The sequence below is a fragment of the Trachemys scripta genome, chromosome 2, assembly GCF_013100865.1.
Source record: "Trachemys scripta elegans isolate TJP31775 chromosome 2, CAS_Tse_1.0, whole genome shotgun sequence".
Lineage (NCBI taxonomy): Eukaryota > Metazoa > Chordata > Testudines > Emydidae > Trachemys > Trachemys scripta.
The window spans coordinates 211332394-211345325 of record NC_048299.1 but is presented as its reverse complement, the minus strand read 5'-3'; the positions used below and the strand labels follow the sequence as shown (position 1 = coordinate 211345325).

Sequence of the window (12932 nt, the reverse complement as noted above, 5' to 3'; positions counted from 1 at the left end):
GCTGACGGGTTCAAGGTGTGGGAGGGGGCTCAGGGCTGGAGCAGAGGTTGGGATGTGGGGGGGTGAGGGCTTCAGCTTGGGGTGTGGGCTCTGGGATGAGGGATTTGGTGGTGCATGCTGCCACGGGGCTGCAGCAGGGAAAGAGGACTTCCACCATCCCTCTCTCACCACCGGCAGCAGCTCCAGGGGAGAGGCACCGCTCCCCTCCGGCAGCTCTGCACACCCCAACTTGCTCCCTTCCCTGCCCACCCCCTAACTTTCTCCTCTCCAGGCCTCTGTGGCTGCGCACCTGCCAGCCGTGCTGCTTAGAAGGAACTTAGCTTACTCCCTTGCTAATGTGAGTCTGCCCTGAATTAGGCCGATTACTTTGGTGATTGCCTGTATGTTCATATTCAATTGAACTTGGACTTTCTGCTGTAGCTACCAAGAAGGGTATCAGTTAGTGCATTAGTAGTGGTGTTTTTCTGTGCTAGTAGACACTTGTTCACTAGAAAATGGACTGAGACTTATTCATTTTGTACATCAACCATGAAATATCCATTGGAGGATAATTTTTGGTCATCTCTGACCAGGGCTTGATTTTTGGACCAGCAGCTTAAAATATGGAAGGCTACATATTAACTCCATTACCAACCAGCTGAGCTATCCACTCACCTAACTCTGCTACTGAGGAGTAACTATAGTTTTTTCAATCTTATACATAGTTGGAGTGTGAAAAAGTTTTTTTCTAATTTGAAATAACCTCTATTTATTTCAGAGTCAAGCAGTGATTATTCTTCCATTCTTCACTAATCTGACTGGAGACAGGATTAGTGAGCTTAAGAATGCTCTTGACCAACTTGTGGCTTTCAATTTCCCCATGAAGTCTGATGAGTTTCCAAAGGGAACTTTGAGGTACAATAACTATGTGGACTGCACTAAAAAGGTCAGTACTTAAGTATGTGTAAAGTGTTTAAAGGATAGCTCAGTGGTTTGAGCGTTGGCCTGCTAAACCCAGAGTTCAATCCTTGAGAGGGCCATTTAGGGATCTGGGGCAAAAAAATTGGTCCTGCTAGTGAAGGCAGGGGACTGGACTTGATGACCTTCAAGGTCCCTTCCAGTTCTATGAGACAGATATATCTCCATTTATTATTATTATTATTTATTAAGTGAATTTGTATGCAGAAACAATGCAGTTTATTGGTATGTTTGTCATCTTTGAGATGATAGGATTGTTTTCTCTAAATCATTATTTAGTTCACCAATTTATCTTAATTTATTCTTGGTAGTTGGTGATTCCAAACATCAGAAATTAGGAATATAAATACAAGGTCCAGTTCTGCAAACCTTTACCCTTGTGAACAATCCTTATTCATACAAGTAGTCCTATTGACCTCTGTGGGATGACTCACAGGAGTAAGATTTAAATTTAAAGGATAGGGCCCATGGTAATTCAATCTGAAAAAAGTCATATTTAAGCTAATACAGTTATCAGATGACTTTCTTTAAGAATATGTTGTGTCTGTATTAGGACAGAGCTAAATTGTATTCTCCATGGTCTAGACTGTGACTATTGAACCACATCCCTCTATAGGGGAGGTGCAGTGCAGAAAGGAGTAATGGAGAGGCACAGTCTCTTCTCAGGCTGCTTCTTCCACACATGGTAGTGAGCATTTTGTCCATCCATCCATAAAGTGGAGCAAATAGCTGTCCCCAGTGTAGTAGTTCCATCCATGACCCTACCCCCAAAGTGCAGGAAACAGATGGAATTCTCTTAAATTAAGAGGGCTCTCTGACAGCTGCCACATCCCCCTACTCTTCAAAGAAAGAGGCTTTCTTGATCACTGGTGACTTTTTTGGGGGGGGGGAAGGGGAGGATTCTCTTTCCTGACAAATGAAAGTATATGAAATAAAAATACTCTCTTAAGCATGGCCCAGCAGCATCTGCTGCTGACCATTGTTAGAAATAGGATATCAGATCCGATGGATCATTGGTTTGATCCAGTATGGGCAACTCTTGTATTCTTTTTTCCAGTTTCTAGATGCACTAGAATTATCTCAGAGTCCAATGTTGTTACAACTGATGACAGAAATCCTCTGTAGGGATCACAGACACTTTATGGAGGACTTGTTTCAAACCAGTTTCAAAAGAATTTCCAGAAGGTGAGCTTGGGCTGTCATTTTTTGTTTTTCTGTGAAGCTTTACCTTGCCAATACGTGCTGGACAGTAATCAAGTCCTGTTATGCAGACAATTATGGTTATGAGCATTATATTTCCAGCTGTACTTTTGAGGAGATAACTTGACAATCTGATACATAGTTGGAGGGTGAAAAAGTTTTTCTAATTTTAAATAACCTCTATTTACTTCAGAGTCAAGCAATTTCTTCCTGATCTCTCTTGAGCAAATAACATTTCCTCCTGAAATTTTCCCAAAATATTTTAACCAGTATTTCCTGTAAAATACAAGTAATTGAGGTTCTGATTTCCAGATGACACTTCATGTATCTGGAAAAGTTTGCAAAGCCTTCACAGCTCAGTCTCTTCCAATACAATTCAAATCAAGATAATAATCGTGGAAAACATGCACCCGGGGATGTTCAGTTGATCTTCCAATTGTATATTTAACAGAGTTAACATTTTCCATAAGTAACTATCCCGAAGACAACTAATAATTACTTTGTGCAAATTTATGGGGAATGAGTTTTACTAGGACAGTAAGACAGAATCATTTACAAAAAAAATGTGGTATTCAGAAAAGTGTGTTTTAAGATTATATCCGCATTGAGAGTGTTAAGGTTTCCTGACTTGAAGTCTTCATTTATGTCCAGATTTCAGTTTTGCTTGTTTAGTTTTATATAATTATCCAGGATAACAGCCAATATGTGGCAAAACTACATCACTGATAAGCCAAAATTTACCGTGTCAATAGGTGCTGGGCAATAATCAAGTCCTTCTCTTTTCCTTCCTCTTTGGAGATCAAGTATGTCTCTTCAGTTGTCCAAAAAGCAAGAGACTGAATGAAGCATAGCTCCAACCCAGCTGACTCTTGAAAAGCTGTCCTTTTCAAAGAGTTCTAGTTTTCTCTCTTTGTGAATGATTTGGTGGGTGCATGAATGGGCTCCATTTTTTTATTTTTTATTTGCTATCTGCTTATTACCACATTTCTAGGTGATGTTCTGTACACATTATTAAAGATATAACTGAGTTTTTAATATACACAGAGGACCAGAGTCTAAATGCCTAGATAGATGTTTCAATACTGATAGCTGTGCATATCTTGAAAAATCTGATACTGTGCTTTTGCATAGTTAGGTCACCAAAGTATGTTTGGGCAGCTAACCTTCATTCCCAGGGATCAGACTCCAGTATTTGAGCCCTCTTTCCACTTGTGATTGATGCTTATGCCATTGCTTACTTGCAGGCTGCTTCTGAAAATTAAGCAAAACTGGACAGGAGAATATAAATCCTGTTAAATATTTCTAAGAATTATATATGGTGGTGGAATCTCCATCCTTAGAGGTTTTTAAGGCCCGGCTTGACAAAGCCCTGGCTGGGATGATTTAGTTGGGGTTGGTCCTGCTTTGAGCAGGGGGTTGGACTAGATGACCTCCTGTGGTCTCTTTCAACCCTAATCTTCTATGATTCTATATTACAAGCTTCCTATATCTAGGCTATTGGGTATTGGTTTCCTAGATACAGGGTTTTAATGGTTTGGTGTTTCAAGTGCTCATGTGTGCAAGTACTATTTTGAATTTATATAATGGTCTTTGTCCTGAAAGCTCCCAAAACACTTGAAAATTACATATGTACAAGAATTGTGTCATCTACCATTGAAATGCAGCTGTCTTTGGGATGAAATATGGCCTCCGTTTAACAGCACACAGCAGCACTGCACTATTGTTTGATAGGAAGTGAAGAAAAGCATGGCATATATTGACAATGCAGGGGGGAGATCATGTAGACTGATTGTAATTATCCAATCTGGAATTGAGCTAAAATGGGACTAATACTGTTCTGTAGAATGCCGTAGAATCTTTTATGACCACAATTGGTCTAGAGTTGGACCTCTCATTTATAAACCATCAGATAGCACCTCCACTAACCCAGTGCCTTCAAATGGCATGCTGTGGTGTTGGATTAACAGTGACAGAAAAAGTACGCCTACGCTCCACGCTTCTTATGGTGTCATGTAGAGTACATACACAGCTCCCCTTCCCTCCCCCCTCCCACAGCACAGGTACAAATAGCAGTGTAGATAGTGAGGCACTGCTTAGGCAATTAAAGACAAGCCTGGATATACTTGGTATGTACCTGGGTATATACTCTGTGACTGTCTCCAGCCAAAGCAGAGCCTCCCCAATCTGCTACTCCTGTACAATCTGCTATTTTTCCAGCCTTTCTCCACCACAGGGAGAGATTCCAGGCAGGATGAGGCAAGGAGGAGGTGCTGAAGCCTTTTCCTTTTGTCTCACCCTGCCAGAGCCTTTCATTGACACATGTAGCTACACACCGCAGTGTGGACACAGCCTTTTTAATGAGGAATATAGCTACATGTACCCTATATGCTGCCGACAGCGGTGTGCAGTGTAGATGTAGCCAAAGAGCAGAATGCCACTTGCTGAATGACAAAAACTGCTTCCTGCAACACCTGGGTATCATAGGTATCCCACTCCAGTTCTGACGACCTTGCTTACCATGTGAGAGCCGCTGAGATTACAACCCAAGTTGATATGACTGCTGAAGAGAATCAAAAAGTAAATGTTGTGGAGTTGAAAATTTAAATGGAATTCTCATCCTCCTTAGGAGCAGCTATGAAAAACAAGTGGTGCTGTTAGACACTGTGCACAAAATGTTCCAGAGTGAAGCCCTTCTTTCAAATGCCACTCGACAAGCCTTTGTGGATCGCTCTTTCCTCACCCTCTTGTTGCACTGCAGCTTGGATGCACTGAAAGATTTTTTTAGCAAGATTGTATTGGAAGCCATGGATACTCTGAAGACCAGATTTACAAAGGTGAGCTTCATTTATGCTTTAAGGTTGGAACAAATCCTCTAAAATGCCAGTATTGTTCCATTATATGTTACAGAATATATTTTTTCTTAACTAAAAATACAACATTCAAATAAAGATAATTTTTTTCCAATTTTGAGTACATTATAGAGCACAAATTAAAGTCGCTGAGAGTCTTTCCATTGACTTGAATGTGTGTTGGATCTGGCCTGAACATGTTGTTACTGTGAAATTAACATACAGTAACTTATGAAAAGAGAGAAGAAATGTCATGTGTGTATATCCAGAGAGGCTTAAGTTCTTGTCAAAGGCAAAATCCTGCCCTAACCTTAACTGAGGGGTGTGCGTCTGTCTATAAGATATATTGTCTTACTGTACTCTTAAACTATACAAACTTGCACATTAATATGAAATGATGGTGATGGCTCCAAGTCTTATTTTGACTATTAGAAAAATGTTAGTATTTCCTGTGGTCAGTAATATATATATTTTTTTACAATTAAAAATTACAATTAAAAATCCTTACTGTTTTTATTTCAAAATACCAAAGTGCTGACCATCCTAGGGTGAAACTCCCATTGACTTCTTTACAGACAGGATTTCACTTCTGGCTCCTATTTTATATTATCCTATCATGGTCCTATTTTTAAAAATTAAATACATAAATATGAAGGCTCATTGCAATATGAAAAAATAGAATTCTAAGCCTGTATTTCTTGTATTTCTCTCTGATATAAAAAGTTATAAATGCAGTTTATATTTAAGGCTTTTCTTTTTTTTTTTTTTGCTGCAGTGAGATTGCCATAAAATCTAAAGCTGTGGGTTGTGGAGCACTAATGATGATTAATGTCCTAGACATATTGTCTGATAAATATTTTTAATAATGTTTGTACTTACATAATATATCTTGGCCAAAGATCTGAGTGCTTTACAAATCTTTAAGTAAGACTCCCAATACCCCTTTGAGGTGAGGAAGCACTGTTCTCCCCATTTTACAGATGGGGATGTGGGCACAGAGGTGGTGACTTGTCCAGGGTCATATGAGAGATCTGTGGTACAAATGGAAATAGAACTTAGTTCGTCGGTTTCCTAATCTTCTATTTCTGCATTTATTTGTTCCTACACTATTGTGTACTGGTCCTGCATTTTTTCAAAACCTTAAAGCTATATTTTGGATGATAATTGTTGAATATTGCATGCATTCTATAAATATGTTTATGGAATCTTCAAAGAAATATTTAAGATGCACTCATTACATATTAAATTAAAATTGACATTTTATTTTATCATGAAAAGTAGTTAGTGGCTGGATGTTTATTTTTAACATTATACAGTGAGACTTTTGATTTGGAATTTTAGTTCTTCTTCGAGTGCTTGCTCATATCCATTCCATTAGGTGTGCGCGCGCCGCGTGCACGATCGTCGGAAGATTTTTACCCTAGCAACACCGGCGGGTCGGCTGTGGAGCCCCCTAGAGTGGCGCCTTCATGGCGCTGAATATATACCCCAGCCGACCCGGCGTCCCCTCAGTTCCTTCTTACCGCCCCTGACGGTCGTTGGAACTGTGGAGCGCGGCGTAGCTGTTCTCCACTCTCCCTAGCTTACTTGATCATTCAGAGTTATAGTTATAGTTGTAGTTCTAGTGTTTATAGTTAAATAGTTTTTAAAGTTGTTATAGTTGTATTGTAGTTCAGGGGGTTAAGGGGGTCGTCTCCCCCTTTCTCCCCCGGCCGCGGGCCCGGGCTCATGCCCAACGCTCCCGGCTTCAAGCAGTGCGCCTCCTGCGCTAAGCCTATGCCAACGAGCGACCCTCATGACTCCTGTTTGAAGTGCCTGGAAGAGTCCCACCAAACAGACAAATGCAAGATCTGTAAGGCCTTCAAACCAAGAACCAAGAAGGAGCGGGACTTTCGGCTCAGGCAACTCCTAATGGAGGCGGCACTTAGCCCGGACACTCCTTCCACGGGCCAGACTTCGGTGCCTAGCACTTCGGTGCGCAGTGCCCCGGCGGCACCGGCTATGACGACCACACGAGTGGCGTCAGATAAGCCTCCCCGGCACCGGACCTCGTCGGCACCGCAAACACAGCAAGTGCCGCGGCGCCGGTCATTATCCCCAGGGCATAAAAAAGCCCATAAGACGGGGACGTCCGCGCCGAAGACACCGGCTCCCCCAGTGCCGGGGGTAGAGCCGCGTCCGCCGATGGAGCATCGGAAACAGGCTCCTCCAGCACCGTCGACTCCGGCGCCGAGGCCGTCGAGTCCGGTGCAAATAGCGTCTCCACCGAGGCCGGCGGTGATACAGTGTCTCCCGTCGACTCCAGAGACCTTCGCGGCGGCGAGAGACTTGATAGCTCTCACGGAGCCGGCACCGCCTCAACCACCGGCACCGACTGCACCGTTGACTCGCCCGGTACAGTCAAGAGGGAAACCTGCCTTGATGCGCCCTCCATCACAAGGGCTGGAACCTCGGCGCCGATCCAGGTCCCGAAGCAGGTCCCCACGCCGCTCGCAGTCCCGGCACCGAACGTCTCGGCACCGGTCGTACTCGCGGTCAAGATCTTCTTCGCGGCACCGCTCTACGTCTCGGCACCGATATGATCGTCGGCACCGGTCAACGTCGAGACGTAGTTCTCGGCACCGCCACGCTCGACGCTCGACGCCGAGGGGCCGATCCCGGCACCGGGCATACTCTAGGTCCTCGTCGAGGTCCAGATCCGATTCCCGGCACCGACGAGGTCATCGGCACCGGTCGCGGTCCCGGCACCGATCGCCGGCACCGCACAGAGATAGATCATCTCCGGACCGGCACTGTGCGGCACCGCAGACCACGGGGATCATTCCATCTTTCACGGCACCGCCATGGCCGTCAAGATCAGCGTCTCGATCCTCAGAGGACTTTTGAAGGTGCGGTCGAGGACGGCGCCCCAGTCATCCCCCAGGATCCAGCTCCCTCCTTTCGGGATCGCCTCTCCCACTTCCACCGTGCTTGGTCCCTTATAACTTCGGACCGTTGGGTCCTCCGCACGGTGGAGAGGGGATACGCTATCCAGTTTTCTTCTATCCCCCCCTCCCACCCCCCCTTCCCCGTCCCTCTTCAGGGACCCTTCTCACGAGCAACTTCTTATGCAGGAGGTTTCTACGCTCCTGGCCATGGGGGCTATAGAGGAGGTTCCGATAGAGTTAAGGGGCAGGGGATTTTATTCCCGTTACTTCCTGATCCCCAAGTCCAAAGGAGGTCTGCGGCCCATCTTGGACTTGCGCGGACTCAACAAATTCGTAGTAAAGTTGAAGTTCCGCATGGTCTCTTTGGGGGCCATCATCCCTTCCCTCGATCCTGGAGACTGGTTCGCCGCCCTCGACATGAAAGACGCATACTTTCATATCTCAATTTACCCACCTCACAGACGTTTCCTGCGATTCGTGGTAAACACGGTGCACTACCAATTTACAGTACTTCCCTTCGGCCTATCCTCGGCCCCAAGGGTGTTCACGAAATGTATGGCGGTCGTGGCAGCGTACCTTCGTCGGCAAGGGATACAGGTGTTCCCGTACCTAGACGACTGGCTGGTGCGCGGTCGCACCAAGGAGCAAGTTCAAGCTTACGTCCACAAAATAGTGCACACATTCAGCGAGTTGGGCATCCTACTCAACAAGGACAAATCCACTCTAGAACCTACCCAGAGAATAGAATTCATCGGCGCAGTTCTAGACTCCAGTCGTGCACAAGCCATCCTGCCAGACAATCGCTTTGGCACCATCACGAACCTCATTCAAGGGCTCAAGGCCTTCCCAACTACCACGGTGAGGTCGTGCCTCACCCTGCTGGGTCACATGGCTTCCTGCACGTACGTAACCAGGCATGCCAGACTTCGACTTCGCCCGCTTCAAACTTGGGTGTCATCAATATACCGTCCACATCGGGACAGCCTGAACATGGTGGTCACGGTCCCGAACTCGATCCTGGCCTCCCTCACCTGGTGGCTAGATCACAATGTGGTCTGCGAGGGGATGCCATTTCACGCCCCACAACCCTCCCTGCACCTGGTCACAGACGCGTCATCTCTGGGGTGGGGCGCCCATCTCAACAAACACCATACCCAGGGCCTGTGGACTGCATCCCAGTTAGCCCTACACATCAATGTTCGGGAACTGATGGCGGTACGCCTGGCGTGCCAGGCATTCCTCAGTCTCCTACGTGGCCGCTGTGTGTTAGTTCTCATCGACAACACCACGGCCATGTTCTACATCAACAAACAAGGAGGAGCACGTTCGTCAATTCTATGCCAAGAGGCCATTCGCCTGTGGGACTTCTGCATCGCCCACTCAATCCATCTCACGGCATCGTTCCTCCCTGGAGTCCAGAACACTCTAGCGGACCGGCTCAGCAGGTCCTTCCAAACGCACGAGTGGTCTATCCGTCCGGACATCATACATTCCATCTTCCAGAGGTGGGGGTTTCCCCAGATAGACCTGTTTGCATCTCGAGACAACAGGAAGTGCCACGTGTTCTGCTCCCTACAAGGTCGAGCTCCGGGCTCCCTCTCGGACGCCTTTCTGCTTCCCTGGAAAGACCACCTGTTTTATGCCTTCCCTCCGTTTCCTCTGGTCCACAAGGTACTGCTCAAACTGCGCAGAGACCAGGCACGGGTAATTCTGATCGCTCCTGCGTGGCCGAGACAACATTGGTACACCACACTGTTGGAGCTCTCGGTTCAGACACCGATCCCGCTTCCGTTGGATCCGGATCTCATCTCTCAGGACCACGGCCGGCTGCGTCACCCCGACCTGCAATCACTCCACCTCACGGCGTGGCTGCTCCATGGTTCACCCAGGCAGAGCAGCAATGCTCGCACTCTGTGCAACAGATTCTACTGAGCAGTAGGAAGCCCTCAACACGGACCACGTACCTGGCCAAATGGAAGCGGTTCTCCTGTTGGTGCGAACAACGAGCCACATCCCCGTTGCAGGCACCCATTCCCCTCATTTTGGACTATCTCCTCTCCCTAAAACAACAGGGGTTGGCGATTTCCTCAATTAGAGTTCACCTGGCCGATATATCGGCCTTTCACCCAGGGGAACTCGCGTCCTCGGTATTCTCTAACCCGATGGTCGTTAGATTCCTCAAGGGCTTAGACCGGACGTACCCTCAACATCGTCAGCCCGTCCCGACGTGGGACCTCAACCTGGTTCTCTCCAAGCTCACAGGTCCTCCATTCGAACCACTAGCCACCTGTTCACTTTTGTACCTATCCTGGAAGACAGCCTTCCTCGTAGCCATCACCTCAGCAAGGCGCGTTTCTGAACTCAGGGCGCTTACATCCGAGCCCCCTTATACAGTTTTCCATAAGGATAAAGTGCAGCTTCGTCCACATCCTGCCTTTCTCCCTAAGGTGGTTTCTCCTTTTCATATCAACCAGGACATATTTCTCCCGGTCTTTTATCCCAAACCACATGCCACTCGCCAGGACCAACGTTTGCATTCCCTGGACGTACGAAGGGCCCTGGCCTTCTATATTGACCGCACAAAGCACTTTAGAAAGACGACGCAACTCTTCGTTGCAGTGGCCGACCGAATGAAAGGCTCACCGGTCTCCTCACAACGCCTATCCTCCTGGATTACGTCTTGCATCCGGACTTGCTATGACCTGGCAGGTGTCTCAGCACCACACCTCACCGCTCACTCCACGAGGGCCCAAGCCTCCTCGACTGCTTTCCTGGCACATGTTCCGATACAGGACATTTGTAGAGCGGCGGTTTGGTCATCAGTCCACACGTTTACAGCTCACTATGCACTAGTGCAGCAGTCCAGGGACGATGCTGCCTTCGGATCAGCGGTTTTGCACACAGCATTGTCTCACTCCGACCCCACCACCTAAGTTGGGCTTGGGAGTCACCTAATGGAATGGATATGAGCAAGCACTCGAAGAAGAAAAGACGGTTACTCACCGTTGTAACTGTTGTTCTTCGAGATGTGTTGCTCATATCCATTCCAAACCCGCCCCCCGTCCCCGCTGTCGGAGTAGCCGGCAAGAAGGAACTGAGGGGACGCCGGGTCGGCTGGGGTATATATTCAGCGCCATGAAGGCGCCACTCTAGGGGGCTCCACAGCCGACCCGCCGGTGTTGCTAGGGTAAAAATCTTCCGACGATCGTGCACGCGGCGCGCGCACACCTAATGGAATGGATATGAGCAACACATCTCGAAGAACAACAGTTACAACGGTGAGTAACCGTCTTTTTTAGAATATGGAAAAAAATAGAGTTTACTATAGTTTCTACTGAGTAGCTTTTGGAGATACATTGCAAGGACAAAAGCTAAGTGATCTTTTCCTCTGTACTTGTTTTTTTGTTTTTAGTCAAATGAATCTGCTTTTGATACACAAGTCACCAAGAAAATGGGGTATTATAAGATTCTGGAAGTGATGTACTCCCGTCTCTCAAAAGAGGATATTTACTCCAAGGACTCTAGAATTAACCAGGCTTACCAGGGATCCACAAATGTAGAAGGAAACGAACTTACCAAGACACTAATAAAGTAAGGCTTTCTCATTGTTCCATAAACTTGTTTGCTACCGATTTGTCTGCGTGCTAGATATTTTTTTATAAGTATGCAGTTTAAACCAAAAGTTCATCATTTCAAATTAAATTTTTCCTTGGATAACTGAGTTTGGTTTAAACCACAGTATAAGGTGTTGAATTGAATTTATGCCTCGATGTGAGGATTTCTAAATATATAAACTGGAGTACTTTTCTGTCAGAGTAGGAACTGATTGTTTCATGGGTGTGTTTGTGACTGCTGGGGGTTTTGTTTGGTTTGTTTTTTAATGAAAGATGTAAGATTCAACATCTTTTAAAATGACTCAGTGGATTTCCCTTATCTTTTACTGTGGCTTATCACTGAAAGATTCTAGATCTTTCGTATAATTTTGCTGATCTCTAATGTAGCCAGCCTGGCCTGTTCGCACATAATTTCCTATTTAAGAGGCTTGTGAAAGTCTTCAATAAGGGTTGAGAGCTGGTCTTTAAAATGTTCTCTGTCTGATTTCAAGTTGTCAAAGTATTAGATCCCTAGCACTGCCAATCACTGTGGAAATACCAGCTAATGTTTGGCTTCAGTAGTGCTGCTGATTCAATTTTTATAAAATATTTCTATGAGAAGACTTAAAGGCAAATTAATATTTGAGATGGTGCATCAGTAGGCTGTGCTATGACATAGACTTCCATAGGCTTTGGATCTTTCTGTTGATTTTCATTGGCCTGTGGATTGGACTCTATATGGCCTTCTAAAAAAGATTTTGACCATATTTTCTGGTCTGTTTTGTTTTAAGGTCATGCTATGATGCATTTACAGAAAACATGGCTGGTGAGAGTCAGCTATTGGAGAAGAGGAGACAGTACCATTGTGCTGCATATAACTGTGCCATTGCTGTCATCAGTTGTGTCTTCACCGAAAGTAAATTCTATCAAGGTTTTCTCTTCACAGAAAAACCAGAAAAGGTGAGATTTAATGAGGAGACTACTGTCATGTCAAAGGTCTGTAGGGTCCATACAGTATATTTTGGACACTAACTGAAAGTTTGTACTTGGAACCCAAGAATTGAACTTATATAATGCAAACTGTTATGTAAGAAACTGATGAGAGGGGAAACAAGCAGGGCGGTAATTCTTGCGCTCTAGTTCGCGCTGAATAGGCCTCAACTGTAGTACTGTGTCCAGTTCTGGGCACCACATTTCAGGAAAGATGTTGACAACTTGGAGAAAGTCCAGAGAAGAGCAACAAAAATGATTAAAGGTCTAGTAAACATGACCTATAAGGGAAGATTGAAAAAAAATTGGGTTTGTTTAGTCTGGAGAAGAGAAGACTGAGGGAGGGGATAGAATATCGTTTTTCTAGTACATAAAAGGTTTTTAAAAGGAGGAGGGTGAAAAATTGTTCTTGTTAA

General features: G+C 45.6%; 1 protein-coding gene across 1 annotated transcript in view; it reads left to right on the top strand.

Annotated features, from left to right (window-relative positions):
* The window catches only part of PRKDC (protein kinase, DNA-activated, catalytic subunit), a 150000-nt gene that overhangs the window by 61224 nt on the left and 75844 nt on the right, over positions 1–12932 (top strand). The window contains exons 39-43 of the mRNA XM_034762890.1: positions 758–925; positions 2015–2142; positions 4784–4991; positions 11346–11524; positions 12318–12486. Coding sequence (XP_034618781.1) covers positions 758–925; positions 2015–2142; positions 4784–4991; positions 11346–11524; positions 12318–12486 — 852 coding nt within the window. The remainder of the gene's footprint in view (positions 1–757; positions 926–2014; positions 2143–4783; positions 4992–11345; positions 11525–12317; positions 12487–12932) is intronic.